General features: G+C 47.3%; 1 protein-coding gene across 8 annotated transcripts in view; it reads right to left on the bottom strand.

Moving 5' to 3' along the window:
- TDRD12 (tudor domain containing 12) overlaps positions 1-22,285 on the bottom strand; it is a 3,486,095-nt gene that overhangs the window by 2,625,629 nt on the left and 838,181 nt on the right. For 7 of the 8 annotated variants that reach the window (XM_085639447.1, XM_085639446.1, XM_085639448.1 and 4 more), the window contains one exon: positions 12,032-12,139. The exons of the other annotated variant lie outside the window; for it this stretch is intronic. In XM_085639447.1, coding sequence (XP_085495573.1) covers positions 12,032-12,139 — 108 coding nt within the window. The remainder of the gene's footprint in view (positions 1-12,031; positions 12,140-22,285) is intronic. 8 annotated transcript variants of the gene reach the window in all.

Genomic DNA, 22,285 nt, shown 5'->3' with positions numbered 1-22,285 from the left:
GGACTCGCAACCTGGGGGTTGGGGGGGTGGGGGGGGGGGGGGGGGGGATCTACTTATCGATTCCACACTATGCGAATTTGATACACTTGAGTGATTATGGTAATCCCCTGGATCATTCCTATTATACGCATCGCTAACACAACTGTTATCCCAGACATGGGGTACTATACAAGCTGAGCCGAAAACCTCCGACATACGCTCATGATGCACGGCAAGGGTAGGAGAGCGATTGCTATGCTATATAACCCACTCAAACCGGACACCACAATCCTTATGGGTCCCCTCAGGGATGATTGGAATACTGCACTTGAGACCACATTAACTGAGAAACAATGGGCACAGGGTTTATCGTACCCCAAATTAACATCAATCAACGCTCGAATCAAATTCACACAATTTAACTACTTACACCATACCTACTTATCCCCACACAGACTAGCGAGGATGTACGAGTGCTCCCGTGACACGTGTCCCCGCTGCCGAAGCACCAGAGCCACGTTCCTACACACGGTGAGGGACTGTCTAAATATACAAACATATTGACACAAGGTGAAAAACACTCTCTCAGAAGCTTCCGAGACATCAGTGACAGCACAAGAGCTGCACTTCCTTTTGGGAATCACCAATCGCACCTCCCGGAGGAAAAATATTCATACAGTTATAGACTTGGCACTTGAACTGGCCAAACGTAGACTGGCCTTGATGTGGCAATCAAGCCAACCACCATGTACACGAACATGGCTCACAGATCGTAAGAAAGCGCTGTCAGGTGCCCCGCAACGCACACACAGAAACACCGGGAGACTCACTTCCGGTTGGAGGGTGAGTCCCGGTCTAGTGGTTGCGGCGCACGAGAGGTCGTAGAAGCACTTCCGGGGGAAACGCTTACACTGCGCGTTTCCCGCTGGCTCCGTGCTTCGGATTCAACCGACTCCCCCAGAGACGCGAGTGCCGAGCTCCGAGTCGAGACGCGACTCCAGCAACCTGGTTCCGGTGAGGGTGGAAGCGTGCATGGTGTATCCTCACCGAGCTGGAGCGCCCCACAAGTCACTGAGATTTCCCGCCTTAGAGGCTGCCTGAATCCCAGAGCGCAGGAGTGCTCGTGGGATACTTTGTTTTACATTGTGGGAGACTTTTTGTTCGTTTAGCGCAGGAGCGCTTGGGGGATGCTTTAGGTTACATAGCGCAGGAGCACTTAGGGAGTACTTTAGTTTACATAGCGCAGGAGTGCTTGAGGGATACTTTCGTTTGTTTAGCGCAGGAGCGCTTGGGGGTTTTCTTCGATCCTATAACGCAGGTGCGTTTGTGGGATACTCTTGGTTTTGGCTTCATTCAGCGTGGGTGCGCTTAGGGGGTACTGAAGAGTCCATAGCGCAGGAGCGCTACTGTGACAAAGTACCCATTTCGTTCTGGAACTTTTGTTCTAGCACCTACGTTGCCATTGTTATAGCTTGCCCCCGTAGTTTGCCGCATGATTGCGCAAGAACACCTTTGCGCATGGTTTGACCTTTCTTTTGACACACGGGCGCAGGAGCGCTTTACTTTGATCCACGGAAGGAGTAGTGTCCAGGAGCTCATCGCCAGGAGCAGCGCTGATTCTGGGTGCCATGGTCCGAAGAAGCATCGGTGAGTCCCCGGAATGACTTTCTTTTCTGTGTGTGGGTTAGTGAGGGTGCTATAGAACAGGGGTTGAGATTCCTTATTGATCTAGTCCTTCCTGTCTTCCAGAGAGCCCCAGGATACTTCCCACACCAAGCCACTACGTCCTTTCGGGCTCCCTTCCCTGCGTCCATCTCATCCCCGTTGGTTCCTACTGTTCACGAGAGTCAGGTGGGTACAGGGACGGGTGCTCGTCGTCTCTGCGGAATCACCTCACAAGCAAAGGTGAGTCTTGTGAGGTACGTGACAGAATCCGAAGCCCACGATTTCTTTTCCACCCAGACGACATGGGCGACCCAGAGGTTACATTAAGCGACATAGCGGCCATGTTGGCTGCTATGCAAGCCGAGAACCTCACCTTACGCCATGACATCACTGCCCTACAGGGCCAAATGGCATCGGGGTTACTAGTCCGTGGGGAACCACCCCTAGTCCCAGAGTGTTACAAGGTGGTCTGTTGAGGCAGCCTACGTTTACCTTTGGGGGGTCCTCCACCACCTCTCCGAACCCCGCCATACAGGTGATCACGCCACATCCTGTACAGCTGGCACCACCTGAACGCTTCTACGGTGACAGCACTAAGTACGGCATCTTCATCCATCAATGTCAGCTGCATTTCATGGCCAGAACCGCGGCTTTTCTTGACGACTCATCCAAAGTAGCCTACCTCCTGTCATACATGGGCGGAGACGCCGCCCAATGGTCCATTGCCTTAGTGGAAAACGATGAACCCATGCTACACCACCTGCCGACGTTCAAGGAAGCCATGCGACGTATGTTTGCCCGACACACCTTTGTGCAAGCTGCTGATAACGAGTTGCTCAGTCACAAACAAGGCAACCAGGATCTCCTCCATTACATCACCACATTCAACAGGTTGGTTATCGAGTCCCATTGGCCAGAGGATAAGAAGGTGTCCGTATTCTATAGGGGATTACGCGATTATCTCAAGGACCTCATATCACAGTTTCCCGATCCACCTGAAGAAATAGGCCCATTCATCGATATGGTGGTGAAGATGAATTTCCGACTGCTAGAAAGGAGAACAGAGAAAGGAAAAGGCTGTGATAACCGCTTCTTATCCATGGGGGACAAGGACGGTGAAAAAGCCAAAGACGAATCCACACCCCCGAGCGAGGCTCCGGAACCCATGCAGATCGGGGGCATCAAAGGACCACTGACTAGCCAAGAAAGAGAGAAAAGGAGGAGACAGAACCAATGCTTATACTGCGGTAAAAGTGGACACTTCGTCAGGGAATGTCCGGTGAAACCAACTAAACCACGTGGTAGAAGGCAGTTTGTGTTGCCCATCACCAAAGGTGACAAGTCGGGAAACGAGACAACCCAGTAGACATAGGGATCCGTCCTCTGGGTTCTTCCTCTTTCTCCTCAGCGATCCCTGCGGTGTTTGATGGCAGCCACCACATAGGGGTAGAAGTAACCTTACGAAACCAGGCAGACGAATCCTGGTTGGTAACCGCTATGGTGGATTCCGGTGCAACAGGTTGCTTCATCGACACCGTTTATTCACGTACGTTGGGCATAAAAACAGTGTCGAAAGCACAACACGAAACCGTTAAGGCTGTGGATGGCACAGACCTGACGTCCGGCCCGATCAGGCAGCAAACCGAGAACATGTCTATGGTCTTTGAGAACCACCACACAGAGGCCATCTGCTTTGACATCATAGACGCCCCTCAATTCAAGGTCATTCTCGGATTGCCGTGGTTGGTGAAGCACAATCCACGCATTGATTGGGTGTCCAGAATCATACATCTAGATTCGGAGCATTGCTGTGGAACCTGTTATGCGAAGGATGACCTTGTGGGGGCTCGCTCTATACAAGCAAGAACGCTACCGTTACAAGGTATGGGGATGGTTTCCCAAGCAGCCATACCGGAGGAATATCAAGACCTAGCGGAGGTATTCGACAAAAAAGGAGCAAACACCCTGCCACCACATCGGCCGTTGCATTGCCGAATAGATCTGATCCCCGGCTCCAAGTTGCCATGCAGCAGGATCTATTCCCTCACGGAAAAAGAGAACATCCACCTACGATCTTATTTGGATGAGTTTTTGGACAACGGATTTATTCGTCATTCCAGGTCTCCGGTGTCCTCTTCCCTCTTCTTCGTATCAAAGAAGGAGGGTGATCTGAGGACCTGCATAGACTTTCGGGCGATAAACGCCATCACAGTGAAAAACCGATACCCGCTACCGTTGATTTCCAACCTCCTGGATCAGGTCAAAGACGCCTCAGTGTACACCAAGCTTGACCTACAGGGTGCTTACCATCTTGTCAGAGTCCGAAAGGGTGACGAATGGAAGACTGCCTTCCGGACGAAGTTTGGTCTATTCGAATATCAGGTCATGCCTTTCGGACTCTGTAATGCCCCCGCTGCGTTCCAGTTCTTCATCGATGAGGTGTTACGAGACTACATAGACGTGTTCTGCATCGTCTATATTGACGACATACTGATTTATTCCCAGTCTAAAGCAGAACACATACAACATGTGCGTTCAGTCCTCCAACGGCTGGAACAACACCGTTTATATGTGAAAATGGAGAAAAGCGTGTTTCACGTCGCTGCGGTGGAGTTCCTGGGGCACATCATCACTCCGGCAGGCATCCACATGGACAACAAGAAAGTAGAAGCCATATTGTCATGGCCTCCTCCGGAGTCAGTAAAGGGGGTCCAACGGTTCTTAGGATTTGCCAACTACCACCGTAGATTCATCACAGGATTCTCTGGGATGGTAGCTCCTATAAACACGCTTGCTACGCAAAGGGGTGCGTTTTAGTTGGGATCAGACGGCGGACAACGCTTTCCAAGAACTGAAGAGGCGTTTCACCATAGCCCCGGTTCTGGGACACCCGGACACCAAGCAGCCGTTCATAGTAGAGGCAGACGCCTCTAAGGACGCCATAGGGGGGGTGTTGTCCCAACGAAACGCCGATACCGGACAGCTGCATCCAGTGGCCTTTTACTCCAAAAAACTCCAACCAGCAGAACGCAATTACACTGTGTCCGACAGGGAGCTTTTGGCAATCAAGACCGCTTTCGAGGAATGGCGCCACTTCCTAAAAGACGCCAAACACACGGTAACCATCTACACTGACCACAGGAACCTCCAGTTTTTACGCTCAGCACGTGCTCTCACCGCCCGCCAGCTCCGATGGACCTTATTCTTCAATGAATACGACTTTGTAATCACTTTCCGTCCTGGGAAGGAAAACGCCAAAGCAGACGCCCTTTCACGGTTAGACGAAACCGAGGAGGAGGCCGAAAAAACCGAGCCGGTTCCCATCATTTCGGAACAGCACTTCCAGGGCGTGGTGACTTCCTCGGACTTAATGACACAGGTGAAAGACGACCTGAAGCAAGCGGATCCGGATGTCCTGGCAGAGGGCCACGAAGGAGTGACGTGTGTAGACGGGTTGTTGTTTCGGGGGGACCAGTTGTACCTACCTGGGGTTTCCAGTCAGCAAGAAGCAGTCCGCATGTGCCATGATCACGTCCTCTCCAGCCACCCTGGTTATCACAAGACGCTTGACCTAGTGCAAAGACAGTTCTGGTGGCCCACAATGGCGAGCGACACAAAAACCCATGTAACGAACTGTGACGTTTGCCTGTTGGGGAAAAACAGGTCAACGCCCCCCGTTGGTCTACTGCGTGTCATCCCGGTGCCGCTGTGTCCGTGGCACACCATCTCCATGGACTTCGTGGTAGAACTCCCTCTCACCAAGACTGGGCACACCACGGTCCTTACCATAGTGGATCACCTTTCCAAACTGGCGCATTTCATACCCTTGGCAAAGGTGCCCACCGCTGCGGAGTTGGCCGTGATCTTTGTGCAAGAAGTGGTTCGTCTCCATGGCATTCCGTCTGTGGTTATCACGGACAGGGGCTCACAATTCGTGTCCCGCTTCTGGAAGGAGGTCTGCAGGATCCTCGAGATGGACGTACGCCTGTCATCCGCGTACCACCCCCAGACCGACGGCCAGGCCGAACGGACGAACCATACCATGGAGCAGTACCTCCGTTGTTTACTGCTTACGGTGGAGAAGGACTGGTCCGAGGTACTGTGGATGGCGGAATACGCATACAACAGCAAGCATTCTGCCATCGGTATGTCTCCCTTCTTTTGCATCCACGGCCGTCACCCTCGCACTACCGCCTGAGAGGTACCCCGGGACAGCCACTTACCCACGGTGCGTTCCTACCATGAGTCCTTGTGCCGCCTCTGACAACAAGCACGGTTTGAGTTGGCTAAAGCTAAGGACACCTACAAGGCGTATGCTGACGCCCATAGACTGAAGGAGCCCGAATACCGTCTGGGTGACAGGGTATGGCTTTCCATTCGGCACCTGAATGTGCATGGCCCCAAGAAACTGTTGCCTCGTTTTGTGGGTCCTTTTGTCTTCGAAAAGGTGGTCAACCCCGTAGCTATGAGACTCTCGCTTCCTGCACACATGAAGATCCACCCTGTCTTCCATGTCTCACTGCTGAGGGCGGTTCCTTCTGGTAGCGCTGTTCCCTCTCCCCCTTCTCCGGTGGTGGTGGAGGACCATGTTGAGTATGAGGTCAGAGCCATTCTGGGCTCTCGTCGGACCAGGGGTAGGCTATACTACCTGGTAGACTGGAAAGGGTACGGCCCGGATGAACGGTCTTGGGAACCTTTGTCCCATGTGCGCCATGCTCCCGTTCTAGTCCGTGCTTTCCATCTTAGTCACCCTTTGAGCCCACGCCCTGTCTCCCCTGTTTGAGTCCTTGGGGTGTTGGGGAGGGGGTCTTGTTTGGGGGGGTGTACTGTCAGGAGCCCCGCAACGCACACACAGAAACACCGGGAGACTCACTTCCGGTTGGAGGGTGAGTCCCGGTCTAGTGGTTGCGGCGCACGAGAGGTCGTAGAAGCACTTCCGGGGGAAACGCTTACACTGCGTGTTTCCCGCCGGCTCCGTGCTTCGGATTCAACCGACTCCCCTAGAGACGCGAGTGCCGAGCTCCGAGTCGAGACGCGACTCCAGCAACCTGGTTCCGGTGAGGGTGGAAGCGTGCATGGTGTATCCTTCTCACCGCGCTGGAGCGCCCTACAAGTCACTGAGATTTCCCGCCTTAGAGGCTGCCTGAATCCCAGAGCGCAGGAGTGCTCGTGGGATACTTTGTTTTACATTGTGGGAGACTTTTTGTTCGTTTAGCGCAGGAGCGCTTGGGGGATGCTTTAGGTTACATAGCGCAGGAGCGCTTAGGGAGTACTTTAGTTTACATAGCGCAGGAGCGCTTGAGGGATACTTTCGTTTGTTTAGCGCAGGAGCGCTTGGGGGTTTTCTTCGATCCTATAACGCAGGTGCGTTTGTGGGATACTCTTGGTTTTGGCTTCATTCAGCGTGGGTGCGCTTAGGGGGTACTGAAGAGTCCATAGCGCAGGAGCGCTACTGTGACAAAGTACCCATTTCGTTCTGGAACTTTTGTTCTAGCACCTACGTTGCCATTGTTATAGCTTGCCCCCGTAGTTTGCCGCATGATTGCGCAAGAACACCTTTGCGCATGGTTTGACCTTTCTTTTGACACACGGGCGCAGGAGCGCTTTACTTTGAGCCACGGAAGGAGTAGTGTCCAGGAGCTCATCGCCAGGAGCAGCGCTGATTCTGGGTGCCATGGTCCGAAGAAGCATCGGTGAGTCCCCGGAATGACTTTCTTTTCTGTGTGTGGGTTAGTGAGGGTGCTATAGAACAGGGGTTGGGATTCCTTATTGATCTAGTCCTTCCTGTCTTCCAGAGGGCCCCAGGATACTTCCCACACCAAGCCACTACGTCCTTTCTGGCTCCCTTCCCTGTGTCCATCTCATCCCCGTTGGTTCCTACTGTTCACGAGGGTCAGGTGGGTACAGGGACGGGTGCTCTTGTCTCTGCGGAATCACCTCACCAGCAAAGGTGAGTCTTGTGAGGTACGTGACAAGCGCTAATCGCAGAACACTCACAATTACAGGATATTGCACATACACAAAATATAGGCGCTAAACCCCCAGAGTGGCAGAAATACTTAACGTATGTAGAAACGAAACTGCGCCAATACGGACACAACAGCATAGCTCCACAGAACTGACTCCCTCTCAACCAATCCTAATCAGGACTATCACAGTTAGTCACTTAGACAGCTCGACTTTGCGCGCCTAACCCTCAATGCACATGTGCAAATACAACTGGTCAAAGGCCTTGCGGTTTTTCCAGAGCACAGTTATCTTACGATCTAGCAACCCCTCCCATGCACACTCCGTCGTATCCCATCAGGTCGTCCACCATGCAATTCATTGCAACGTATTGAGCACGTCAGGGTAAATTACATAATAAGGACAGTTTCATTAATACATAGGGCATATACTGTTAATAAAGTTGCTTCTATGTTTTAATGTTTTCACTGAGCAATATGGACACAGTAGGTCCGCAATATGTTAGCACATACTTGCATATATTGTAAGATTGTGTAATTCTGCATCTATGTACTAAATGTCATACCTCAATGCATGATTTGGGAAAAAAAGGGGGTGGTGATGGACAGAGTTTCTGAATGATGCAGAATACTCTTACCAAGTCAAGAGATCATGGTTTTAATCCATCACCGTTTTTTAGCTCACTGCACCATCCCAGCTCAGAACCTGGCTACATGCAAATTAGTCTGTACCTGTCCCAGTGCATGATGGGAACAGGGCAAACCAAACTACCAAGCCAATTCTTATACTGGGAAGGAAACAAGCTTCCGGGGACCGGTTTCTGGCATCACAGCCTTCGTCGGCCCGGCTTGCCTGAATCCTGATGGTGCAATGAGCAAGGGACTCACGTCTGAGCATACCCTCCCACACTGAGTGTGGATAAAAACGATTTGGGAAAAAAAGGGGGCGGTGATGGACAGAGTTTCTGAATAATGCAGAATACTCTTACCAAGTCAAGAGTTCATGGTTTTAATCCATCACCGTTTTTTAGCTCACTGCACCATCCCAGCTCAGAACCTGGCTACATGCAAATTAGTCTGTACCTGTCCCAGTGCATGATGGGAACAGGGCAAACCAAACTACCAAGCCAATTCTTATACTGGGAAGGAAACAAGCTTCCGGGGACCGGTTTCTGGCATCACAGCCTTCGTCGGCCCGGCTTGCCTGAATCCTGATGGTGCAATGAGCAAGGGACTCACGTCTGAGCATACCCTCCCACACTGAGTGTGGATAAAAACGATTTGGGGAAAAAAGGGGGTGGTGATGGACAGAGTTTCTGAATGATGCAGAAAACTCTTACCAAGTATAGAGATCATGGTTTTAATCCATCACCGTTTTTTAGCTCACTACACCATCCCAGCTCAGAACCTGGCTACATGCAAATTAGTCTGTACCTGTCCCAGTGCATGATGGGAACAGGGCAAACCAAACTACCAAGCCAATTCTTATACTGGGAAGGAAACAAGCTTCCGGGGACCGGTTTCTGGCATCACAGCCTTCGTCGGCCCGGCTTGCCTGAATCCTGATGGTGCAATGAGCAAGGGACTCACGTCTGAGCATACCCTCCCACACTGAGTGTGGATAAAAACGATTTGGGAAAAAAAGGGGGTGGTGATGGACAGAGTTTCTGAATGATGCAGAATACTCTTACCAAGTCAAGAGATCATGGTTTTAATCCATCACCGTTTTTTAGCTCACTGCACCATCCCAGCTCAGAACCTGGCTACATGCAAATTAGTCTTTACCTGTCCCAGTGCATGATGGGAACAGGGCAAACCAAACTACCAAGCCAATTCTTATACTGGGAAGGAAACAAGCTTCCGGGGACCGGTTTCTGGCATCACAGCCTTCGTCGGCCCGGCTTGCCTGAATCCTGATGGTGCAATGAGCAAGGGACTCACGTCTGAGCATACCCTCCCACACTGAGTGTGGATAAAAACGATTTGGGAAAAAAAGGGGGTGCATGTACATCCTCAAACTGGTATGCTATCCAAATATGTTAAATTGAAAATCAATAAACATTATGTGCAAAAAAAAAAAAAGTTTAAGCTCTACTGCGAACCATAAAGCTGCATAGAAGGATGCCACTGTCAGAGCGGCAGGGCTTTTTTTTTTTTGTTTCTTTTTAGACATTTCCAAACCACTGGCGCTTTGGAGAGCTAGGTAGACCTTTGTATTGAAGTATAGCAGGGGCAGCAGATAAGCTGCCTTGTTGCGGTCTTTATCATCATGGAAAGTGGATCCCAGCATTTGGCTAGGGTCAGAACCCGACCCAAATATGTCCTCCGCAGTCGTCAAAGTTAGCACTGCGTGGACTGTGGCAGTTCTTTGTTGCGGACCTTCTCTGCCAGTCTCGGAGTGTCTCGGAGTGTCCCTATGAAAAATTGCTTTAGTCTTTAGTCTTTAGAGGTGAAAGCAGACTGCCTGAACAGTACCATCATAAGGCTGACTCCTGTTTTCAGAAATTTTGAGTAGCAAAGCATATAGAAGAGGCGGCAGTGGGTCCAGACACTGTCTGGAAGCACCAGAGTAGGTGGCTTCACATAAGGAGAATCCGAGGAGAGTGATATCCATGAGCTAGGGCTCCAAGGAGGGCTCAGCAGGAGCGCGTCGAGGTGACCTCATCTTGAATCGCATATCGTTCTATTCTTATGACTCCCCTCACCCCCCCTCTTTACTTTCAGCTTAACTTGAAAAAAGAATGGTATGCAACTTGAAGAGGGACCTTGAGCGGTTTAGAGTTCTCGTCACAGATATGGGCTACTAAAAGTTTGACCGTGCAGTGTATGAGGCCACATTTGTTGCACAACCTAGGTTAATGCTTTGACCCAAACACTAAAGTCCAAACTCATGGGGGTCTGAAAGACATCTGGCCATTACACAGTCAACAGGTTTAAACACCTGACTACTTTGGCAGTGAGATTCTTAGCAGTACACTAAAGTACCTAGTAGCAAAACACCCTGAAGCATGAAAAAAGTTACTCTGAGCAGCTCCGGATGTGCGGCAAACAGTGCAGAAAAAGGCAAAGTGCAGTCACTGTGCTGAGGTGAGTGCTAGGTAACTCATGGAGCATTTCCAGCACAAAGATGAAGCCAGTATCCCTTTATTGGTATGTAAGAACTATGACAATCTTCCGAAGCCTGTTTGTAACCTGGGGATATTGAACAGGTGAAGATCCTGCAGGTAGAAGTAGTGATCAGAAACTGTGTTACTGAAAATAACCTTTGTCCTAAGCCTAGCAAATGACAGTCTCCCTACAAGGTACATTTCACAAAGCCAGACGCATGTAACATAGCTCTAAATTCTAACAGAGACAACAATGTTCCCTCAAAGATCCCAGACAACCCTAAACCTTACTTTGAGAACTTGTACTTCAAAAGGTACAGACCTTCTACTATTACAAATGCCTTTTTCCATCAAATTACCTTGACAAATTAGTTCATGCTAACACAAGTAAATGCTTAATGTTTGCAAGGACACTTGGAAAAGAACACGTTTTTTCCACATGGTTTCTTTCACATTGGGAAAAAATATGATTTCATGCAAAAAAAGAAAGAAAAATATCTTTAGTGATGCAGCCCTCTCTTGGAAAGATGACCAACCTACCATTAAAAGAATGCAGATCAGTCCCAATTGTTTTACAAAAATACCACTAAGGTTTTTGCAAGAGATGGCTACTCCGAAGGTTCTACATGAGGCACAGCATTTATTTTTGGCACCTTCCTTTGCAGGTATAAAAAAATCTGTATTAGTCATCACGTTTTCCCTGATCTTTGCTGCTATGTTCACAAATCATGAAAACCTTGCTGAGTACTTAAGACATACATTACAACCAGATTTACTATAAGATTGTGATCCTACATATAGCCACAGTGCCAATTTTAGGAATTGTGATCATTTGCAGTTTCCTCAATGAGCATAAGAGTTTTTCAAACATTATAGTGTGTGTGTAGTTGGAGGCCCGGGCAGACCAACCAAATGCCATTATAACAGGGATAAATGTACACGTAAACCAGCTGTCTCTGGACCAACCCACAAAGCAGGTCACATAATGGAAGTCATCTCCAACCCACAGCTAGTGACTAATTAACAAAATTCACCAGTCACATGGACCGACCACTACATCTTCACCTTCTTACTCAAGATCCCAAATAAAATATTAACAGATTCCCACCAATCCACAACTGCTTACAGACAATGGAAACAATTATGCATACAAGAATTTTAATCTCACCTAAAAATTAACAGAATTGGAGACAAACTCAGTAAAGAAATTCTATAAAGTAGTCGCTAAGCATTTTAATTCACAAACAGTTGATTATAAAAAAAAAATGGTAAATCTGTACATAAGGTTATATGTGCATATTGATAAAACCATACTTGGCATTTTCAGAATTCACGTCTGTATTCTTCCTGGTCACCGTGTTGCCTGGAGAACAGTCTTTTTTAAAATCATTCTGGGTCAGAGATTTGCCAGCAGAAAGGATACTGTAAAGAAAATAATAGGGATTAATTGCCAATAGACAAATACAAACTGGCTAACATTGAATGATAAATAAATGATAAACATATACATGATGTAAAAAAACAAAAAGTGACCTACCTGGATAAAAAGGAACCGATTGTTATTTTGAAAAGCTATGGTTGGTACCCCACTAATAAAGCAGATTTCACATTCTCTTTTCGACCTACATATGAATTCTAAATGACTAGGAGAAAACCTACAAGTTCCTCATCTGAGAGACTCCTGTATCTTGTACAGAGTCACTATCAGTAACTCAACTTGGATGTACAACACAAAGCCTTAAAGGTCAAAGAATGCGAGCTCCTACTTGCCAGGCATAAAAATGTTACACCTGTAACCTTAATGGATGAGAAGAACTATCAATGACTTGGTGTCAAACAAACATGCATCCACCAACTTTATCAGTCGGCCGAGTCGCGCTAACAGGAACTTGGTGAAGTGCCCAAAAAACTCCACTGCGCAGAATTCCACAGGTAGAGCTGCTCGCCGTACCCATTCATGTGCCATTTATCATACGTTCTCCTGCTGGAAATCGCACACGAACGGCACCACGGTTTTCACATGGGCAAGGCCATATTGGTTTTTGCTGTGTTTATGTTATGGTGCTGGGCCTACTTTTTAATCTTTCTTTAATCTATTTCATCCTCCACCTACCCCTCATTTTGTATTTATTATATTAGTGTATCTCTTTGTGTTTGTATATTTACGTTTTTTCAGCTTTTTGTGGCTTACTTTTTCATTTTTCGATTACTTCCTTATTATGTTGTGCTTCCTTCTCCTGTTTATCCTTCCCCCACTCAGTGCCATGGCAGAGCAGGGGAGCGGCAGCGCCAAGCCCACAACCACCTGCACCACCAGCCACCAAACTTGCACCCGAAGGGGTGAAGCCCTACACTTTGTTTTCGGGAGGTGGCTGCACACGTTTTTTATGAGCAGCGCCACCTCCTCTCCACCCTGGCAGCGGCTACTGCCTTCCGGAGAGTTGGCAGTGGTGGGAGAGGGTGTGCTGGTGCACCCCACAACAACCTGGACAAGGACCAAGACATGCTGATCTGAAGGTTGCAGGGCTCGGTGAGTATCTATTTGTAGTGTTCTTTTGATGCTAATATTTTTGGTGCTAATATATTTTTACCTAATAGCATGCTGCCAACACTCAGAGCTACGTTAAGTTTTCGTTACAAATATGTGATCATCAACTAGCTAGGTGGTCGGCGCTACCTAATCATACTCGTTGGCGCTCGCTTGGGCTGATTATTTAAGAAGTGATGCAGAGAATCCTCTGTCCTCCTGTCCCAAAGATAGTGGCAGTTGATAGTAATAGTGAGTTAGCGTTCTCACACTTTTCTGTGCCTTTCTTTTTGTAGCTTGTACAGTCCCAAGCAATCTCCCAGTGATGTGTATGCATGTATCAATGCATTGAGAATAATGCAGACTGAGCTGTGCGGTCAAGGGGGTTGAGATGGAGAATGAGATGAGAATTAAAGATCATTTTTTAGTTGTTCCAAAATGTAGTTTAGGAAATTAGGAATACGATTAGGAAATTAGGAATAAGTCCACTCAATACTACTACTACTGGCAATGTGCTTTTCGAAAAGAAAAATATTAATGCATTTGCCTTTGCCTGTCAAAATATTTTTGGGGAGATTAACTGTACCACTAAACTTTATTTTTTCTTCTTTATTCCTTACATCAGCATCCAGGGGCAAGAAGAGGACCACAGAGGGGGATGAGGAAGCCGTGGGTGCCTTGGCAAGTGCCACGGTAGATGGATCTGCTGGCACCAATAAGTCCTCCTGTTAATATAATCATTACCCGAACGTTTACTGCACATTTAGAATAATTTGCCTTTTTTATACTTTACTATGCCGGTCTCCTAATTTTTTCCACCCCCTCTTCAGTCTATCTAATGTTTGATCATTTTTTCTTATCCCAGCATTATCCTATTTACTTATTTTCTATATTTTACATTTCTGTTCTCGACTTCAAACTGTCTGTACTAGTCTGTCTGTAGCTTCATTTCTTAGCTTTGTCAGTAATCTTTCCCTCTCCCCTTATATATCTTGTGGATTGGTACTGTACGACTCAGAATCCATTTTAGGTCAGGTACTCTAATGTGACGATTGCATGCCCAAGTAAGGTATTCTACGCATGTTTGTTGAGAAGACTTTCTTTTTATGCTCATGCTCAAACAGAGTTGATGACAGTGCAACATGGCAGGAAGTATGACGGCGGCCCCATGCATTTGCCAACCAGGACCACATGTCCTTCATTGACCAATTATTCCACCCCCTTCATTGCGCTTCATTGACTCAGATTCATTTAGCTCTGCCCCTCCATTGCAAAACGTTTTTGGATGGCTTGACTACCTGGATTTTCAAACATTGGCCACCAAAGAAATGCTCAATGTGATATTTTGATAGAAGATACCTAAAACAAAGTATAGTGATGTAATGTGGAAGTATTTTATTTTTACTAAAAATAAGGTTGAGGCTTAGCTGGCATCTAAAATGTGTAATGTTTTTTCTAGCCACACAACCCACAAGTGGTGCGGCTTGTAGCACGAGCGGAGGCAGTGATTGAAGGGGGGAGTCTCAGCGGCGGCAGGTAAGTCACATTGCTTGCTTATTGACAATTAGTAATATACACCCTGCAAGGGCGTTGATTCAAGAACAGCCTGCTTTAGCAGGTATAGTGGGGGTTGAGTAGTTAATGGCCTCTTCCATCTGCAACTCAGCAGACAAACGTTCATAATGAAACCTAATAACGATAGGTTGACGGAAAAGGGAAGCAAGCATTTGCAATGCAATTGGTCTTGCATTTGAAAGAGTTAGAGCTAAAGGCATTGTGAATGACAATGTAATTTCCCAATGCTTAGTGGATGTATGTGGTTTGGAGTGGAATTATGTGGGTTGAATTAGAATTGGTAGTTGTGGAATTGTGTGGTGTGTATTGTATTTGTGTAGTGAAAGTATGTGGCATGGAGAATAGAAAAGTGGTGAGAGCTGCACAGAATAGACAGAAAGGAAGATAGAGAGAGATAGGTAGTTTGTGCACGAAGTAGTGAATGAACTCCAGACAAGGGAGCAAAAAGTGTGTGAGAAAGAAGGCAATAGATGCATAAAGAAGGTGTGGCTGTGTACGCAGAAGACACCCCAAGAAAAGGAGGAGAGTGTGGGTTTCAGGGACGGAAATCTTGAAAAGGCATGGGAAGGAAAGAAACTGAGCTCAAAGACCTGAAGTGAGCTAAAATGAGAGGAGTGAGTGAGTGAGTGAGGAGAGGGACCAGTGGGAGGTGCACTAGGGGGTAGGCGAGAGGTGAACCAGTGCACACAATGAGGAGGTACCGGAAGGTAACGTGTGAGAAGGCAGAATAGAGAGCAGATAAGGAGAGAGAGAATGATGAGAGGGGGCAGGGGATTGCAAGATGAGGGGTAGTTGTAGCCCGAACAGCGGCAGTCTGGTCTCAAAGTGCATCTTCACCCATTGAGCCAAGCCTATTTCCTAGTAACTGGAGGCATGGGTATCAGAGAAGACCGTACAAACAGAGCCTCCATTGCTTTGAGGTCAGAATAGTAAGGCAGGTATCCCCTATCTTAAAGAAGCTACTGGCGGACCCATCAGACTTAAATAACTATCGCCCAATATCCAACATCCCCACTTTGGCCAAACTCTTAGAAAAACATGTCCACACGCAGCTTGGCAAACACAGACCAATTCAACCTGCTTAACCAATACCAATCCGGCTTCCGTGCTGGTAACAGTACTGAATCAGCCATGACCCAAATAATAGATGATGCATTAAAAATCAAAGACCAAAACGAAGCCTGTTTACTAATCTTGCTGGACCTATCTTCGGCCTTTGACACCGTCAAACACGACAATTTGATATATCTCCTGAAACACAGAATGGGATTATCTGGACCTGTTCTAAATTGGTTCACCTCTTTCTTCCAAAATAGATCACAAAGATTCAAGGTCAATCGATCATTATCCAAGCCTGTCCCAGTCACTTAGGAGTACCGCAGGGATCATCCCTCTCACCTACACTCTTCAACCTTTTCATGGCCACTCACAGAACTTCTCAGCTCATTGACTGTCCATAATCACATGTAGGCAGATGACACACAAATCTAAATAAAGATCCACTCACTTGAGGGCATCAAATCACTCAAATCAACGCTCTTAAAAACACAGACCTGGTTGGCCGAAAACCATTTGAAACTAAACACCCTCAACACTGAATTTCTCTTATTCGCTCCCCCCCAACCAATTGACCACCATCCTCGATTGGATGAACCAGCTAACAGCACTCAAAGGTCAACCTCTCATTATCAACTCAGCAAAATCACTGGGAGTGACTCTGGACAGAAACCTAAACATGCAGAAAAACATTAGCACCTCTATTAAAGCAGCACATTTTCAGATGAACACACTGTTAGGAAGGAAACCCTTCCTGCCCGCAAGTGACTTCAAACGGGCAGTTCAAGCTCTAGTAATCCCCAGAGTGGAATATGGGAGTGTCACTCCCAATTCGACAACGGCCCCTTTAAGAGCTTCAATAAATGCAGCTGCTAGACATCACTGGCTCCAAAAGAAACAGCCACCTGTCCCCTGACCTTCGAGCCCTCAACTGGCTACCTTTCGAGGCTAGAATTCATCTGAAAATTGCTTGTATGACGCACAAGGCACTTGATCACAAGACTCCAAGCTATCCAGCTCAGAAATTAGAGCTCTCTTGTGGTAACAGATCCACTAGGAGCTCCATCAATCTTTTACTGAAACCACAACGATTTGTCAAGAAGAAAACCTACATCAGGTCCTTCTCAGGAATGGCTCACAGGATTTGGAAAGCTTGCCCCCAGAAACGAGACAGAATCCTTCTACTGCATTCTTCAGAATAGAAGTGAAACCTATTCTCATGGCTAAATTTACTTGAACTATTATATAAACCTGTAATATATTTGATAGTTTGTATTAGTTACGATTTTGTATCGCCTACATTTTTTCTATGCTTGTTTTGTTACTTACATTTGCCCTGTAAAGCGCTCTAATACCCATAAGGGTCTTGTTCGCACTATTCAAAACCTTCAAAATAAATAAATAATATCCATCAGCAGAGGGCGATGATGAGGGACAACTCAATCTGAGAAGATCTATTCTTTTCACAAAGCTCAGTGTACAGCAGCACCCCTGCCCTCCCAAAAAAGCGGGTCAGAGCAATTGGCCACCATGAGCATGTTAATGCTGCTACCTTGAGGTTTAGTATTGTGCAACTCTGCTGATAAATAATAATGCTTTGTGCCTGCATTTCAACGGGCAAAAGAAACAATTGATGGACGGAATGCTGGACAATGCAAACATTCACCCCCAGTCACAAGGATCGGGGTTTAATCCATCATTCTTTTGCTCACCACACCACCCAGTTTGGACCCAGCCATATGCAAATCAGTCTTACACTGTTCCTTGTGGGAACAGTCCAGCCCGAACTGCCAAGCCAGGTCCTCCCTGGACCGGAAACAAGCCTCCTGGGACAGGTTTCAGGGCATCACCCTTCATCAGCCAGGCTAGCTTGAATCCAGTGGTGTAGTGAGCACGGAACCCAGGTCAGGGCATACCCTTCCCACTTAGGGTGACCTATGCAAAAGAAACAATTGATGGACGGAATGCTGGAAAGTGCAATCTTTCACCCCCAGTCACAAGGATTGTGAGGGGTATGCCCAGACGCGAGTCCTGTGCCACTGGAGTCAAGCTATCCTGGCTGATGAGAGCTAAAATCCCGAAACCGGTCATGCTTGTTTCCAATCCAGCGAGGACCTGGCCTGGCAGTTCGGGCTGGACTGTTCCCATTGGTCGGAGGGTCATGGCTGATTTGCATATGGCTGGGTCCAAACTGGAATTGTTCTGCATTCTATCCATCAATTGTTCTTTTTGCATTTGCATTTCAACGGGTGGGATGCCTGGCACTGGTGGCGAACGTGCTTGCTGTTCACTCCACGTTGCAGGCCTTCTCTTAAAAGAAGTGGTCATCAAATTCCATGGTTAACTAGAGTGCAGCCAAACCCAAAATTTGACACCAAGGAGAATAAGCATTTGCAATGCAACAGGTCTCGCATTTATGCGAGTTTTTGCAATTGGAAATGGCAATGCTTTTTATGTTTTGGTTTTTGAAACAAATAAAAGGCATTGTCATTTACAAAGTCAATAGCTTAAACTTGCGTAAATGCGAGACCTATTGCATTGCAAATGCTTGTTTAATATTTAACACCTCGTCAGGGGTAGTAGGCGCTAAATAAATGCAGATTTACATCGGTCATGTAAAAACAGAAGAGCATATCCCCCAAAAACGCAAAGCATAGGGTAGTGTGTCCCTGCTGTCCTCTGTTAACCATGTCCAAAACATCAGGGCCTGCTATTTTTTATTCTCCCTGCCCATGAAGAAAGCACACTGGGTCAAGGAGTGCATCATGAATTGAGAGAATGGCAATACTGAATGCCTGACTGGATTCATTCTCAAGGACTGCCATCGAGCACCACTGTGCACCCCACCTAGGCAGACTCTTGGTGGTCCAGGCCCAGACCCAAGCCGATGCGCCACTGCAGATGGCCCAGATGTTTGCCCTCCACCAGTTGCTCGCCGCTGCTCACCCCAGTTGTCAACTTTCAGCGCAGATGCCAGCTTTTAATGCCGGGAGCCCCTGTGTGTGCCAGATGCCGCATTAATGGCTCGGGCCGATAACGGTGCCTTGTGAAGAAGCTGGCACCGCACTCGAGCAATTAATAAGGGGATGCAGAGCGCATCAGCTAGTGCCAGGGGGAGGGGTGGTCACAGAATAATGGCATGTGGGGCACCATAATCACAAAGTCAATTATCTGGCGGCCACCAAGTGCGAGGTATGCCAACTGTGGTAGCACACTGAAAACAGCGGTGTGGCCATGGCGGGAAGGAGCAGAGAAGGCATGTTCGTAAGTCAGCATCGTGAGCCTCACGCCTCCTGCCAGGTTACTCTGCAGACTATAAATTAAAGCCAAGCCGCACACCATGCTCCATTCCACGACCCTGTGGCGTGGGAAGCCTGGTTACACTAGTGCACTACCCGTTTCTACCACTAGGGGGCAGGGACCTTAACCTGCTCACCGGCTGCCCACCCTTAACACTTACTACCAAGGAGGGCAAACATGCTACGACTGTCCCCGGCCTGCCACTCCTTCGCCGGCGCTTTGATGGCCCCAGCATTAGCAGTCACGGCAGCTCGCCGGCAGTAAAACTGTTAAAACGAGATGGTAAATCTGACCCAGTAAAACTACGGCGATGTCAATTGAGTCATCTGCTATCAATCTGAAAGTCATCTGATAAAGGAGAAATGGATGATAAAAACACGCATTTTCGGAAATTATGTAGAATATTCTATTTGTGGAGTGCTGCTCACAGGGCGGCGCACACAGTTCTCCCCCTGAAGTGAGATGTCAGCCCAGCCATCCGTGAGACAGGGAAAAGGCGCGAGAGACCGTCCATGAAAATTAGGCACTTGGGGAGAAGGCAACGAGAGTGAATGGCAACGAAAGCCAACTGATTAAAAAACAGTGCGCTACCGACTTATGAAGGAGACTGTGTAAAGCCGCAAGTAAACGATCCAGTCCGGGTGGGCGGGGCCAAAATGAGACAGGGCGGTAACAAGGAGGGACTAAAAAGCCTCACAGTCGGAAGCCAGCGTTTGGCATGGACGATGACGCAAGCCAATGAAAACAAGGGGCGGAGCCTACACTTCAATTCTAAAATGTAATCGATTACGAGAAGCCTCGCAGAGCGAGCAGCGCATGTGCGCTGCAATGCAGGTCTGCGAGACCTAAAAATGGCTGCCCTATCCCAAGCTGTCCCTGCAAAAAAAACAGTTGAGACTAGGAACTTGGAGATGTTTTAAGGGTGTCAGCCCTAGAACAAAACAATTTGCATTTACCACGGTCTACTCCTTCACATTAATATCACATATGTTATGAAATGATACCTGATCATAGTTGAAGAGGGTAAGTTAAAAGATCTGACATGATTCTACTGAACATTGGAAGTGTGTGTCAGTGTGGGCATCAAGTTTCAAATGAAAGTGATCCTATATTGTATTCCATTTTATAAAGAGTTGGGAAAATATAATATTTATGTCTATGTCTGCATCCGAACGCTCTAACTCACCATTTTAAAATGTTTTTTTTTTTTTTAAAAACATGTCAACGCAGGATGGTGCTGCTCATCATACATGTTAATGGACAGAATCGTGCCAATCGTGCCATTCGAATATGTTCATGTGTATCCTAACTTATACTGAGTGAATAACAGTTTTTTATTAATGCTTTTCTATAGAATGAAAACATACCAGGCTGGAGTTTTACACCACAAGACCGAGCTGGGCTGCATTTTGATCAGTGCATCCAGCCAAAGACTTCATCGAAAGCAAGAGTTCTTGGTTCGTACACCACTATCAACTGACCGTGCTCCCAAAATAATTTTTATTTTTCTATGCCGGCCTATGCAGAGCCTCCCGCTTCCAAAGAAGTACCTGGTGCACTGCCAGCTCTTTGACTGTGCCTTACAAATGGATCGCAGAGAGCATAATTCATGTGCTTCTGCGGCCTGAAAAGTCCCTTTCCCTTGGTGGTAACCCAAATAAAACACCCTGATCACAGACATTGGCCGATTTCTTGAAATAAGTGTTAGTTAGAAGGTCATGTGACGTGAGTGCAGCACGACATGGTGTGCACGCAATAAAAGCTTGCTGGATGTAGCTGTTAATGTGATAAAAATAAACAGCCTGAGCCGGCGAGGGGGCCTTATGTAGAGAGTGAGGATCTTAGCGGCGTTTGGGGGTCCAAGAGATGTGTAAGAAAGTTTGCCAGGCGCAGATCTCCCCCTTTACCACTTGAAAAGTCAGTTGAATTGATTAATCAAAAGAGAGAGAATGCGTCACTTTTTTTTTTTTAGCAAGCCCCGTGCTCTGCCACTTTCTTGTGATCTACGTTAGAAGTGTTGACCTTCACTGTCGGTATTTGGCTTCAGGCGTGCCAGACACAGACTATTATCTCAGGCAATACAAAGCTGATATGGAATTTTTCTTTTTTCTTTTTACAGACGAAGCGTGATGTTGAACCATGAAAGAGGGCGCGCCGACACCAAAAGCATACCTGCTACCTTTTCGGAAGAAAAAACAGAGCAAGGAGGAGGGGCCATCACATGCTGTACTGTGTGATGGCCAACTAAAATGTTCTCCAAGTGAAATAGCCGGAGAAGGAACTAAGAACACAAAAGCGGGACATTTCCACAAATGGACCAATACCAAGCCAGCATTTCTAAATGCCACAGATAACAAACAAGGGCAATCGGTGGATGTGCCAAACCCTACAGAAGAGATCTAACCGGTCGATCGAACCTCGACCTAAAAAGGATGGGAGGAGAAAGGATGGGTGAAAGGTAATCTGAGTGAAAAGATGGGTTGGTGAAAGGATGCAAAGGTGTGCGATAGGATGCATGGGTGGATGAAGGATGGATGAAAGGGTATTTGGTAGAAAGCTAGGACACCTGCCTGGGTAGGTGGGTTAAAGGGTACTTGGGTTAAAGGGTGCCTGGCTGGGTGGGTATAAGGAATGCTCGGGTGGGCTAAAGCAGAATGGATGAATCGGTGAAAGGATACGTGGGTGGGTAAATGGATGTTGGAAAAAGATTAGTTGAGAGCAGTGCTTGGATAGATGGATATATATGGATGGATGCTTTCAATGGTGAAGGGCTGGATGAGAGAATATAAAGCTTGAATGGTGTGTATCAAAGCCAAGGGTGAAGAATACTAGAACAATGAAATGATGAATGGATAAGTGCTTGGAAGAAGAATTAAGGGAGCTCTTTTAGGAAGTGCTCACCTACTTTGCTTGAAATGTTTTTATCAAAGCTGTGATTCAAAGGGTTGGGGTGGTATTTCTGTTGAGCGAGGCAATTATGTATCCCACCCGTCATCTATAATCACCTTCCTCCTTACCCATGGTATTTCGTCAGTGCCAGCCACCATTACCTAATTGCTGCATGGTTCAATTCAGCACTGCAGTGTTGGCTGTGTACATGCTTCAGTTAA

Source organism: Triturus cristatus, chromosome 12, assembly GCF_964204655.1.
Source record: "Triturus cristatus chromosome 12, aTriCri1.1, whole genome shotgun sequence".
NCBI lineage: Eukaryota > Metazoa > Chordata > Amphibia > Caudata > Salamandridae > Triturus > Triturus cristatus.
Note: the sequence above shows the minus strand (reverse complement) of the source record. Positions and strands in the feature narration are given on the sequence as shown.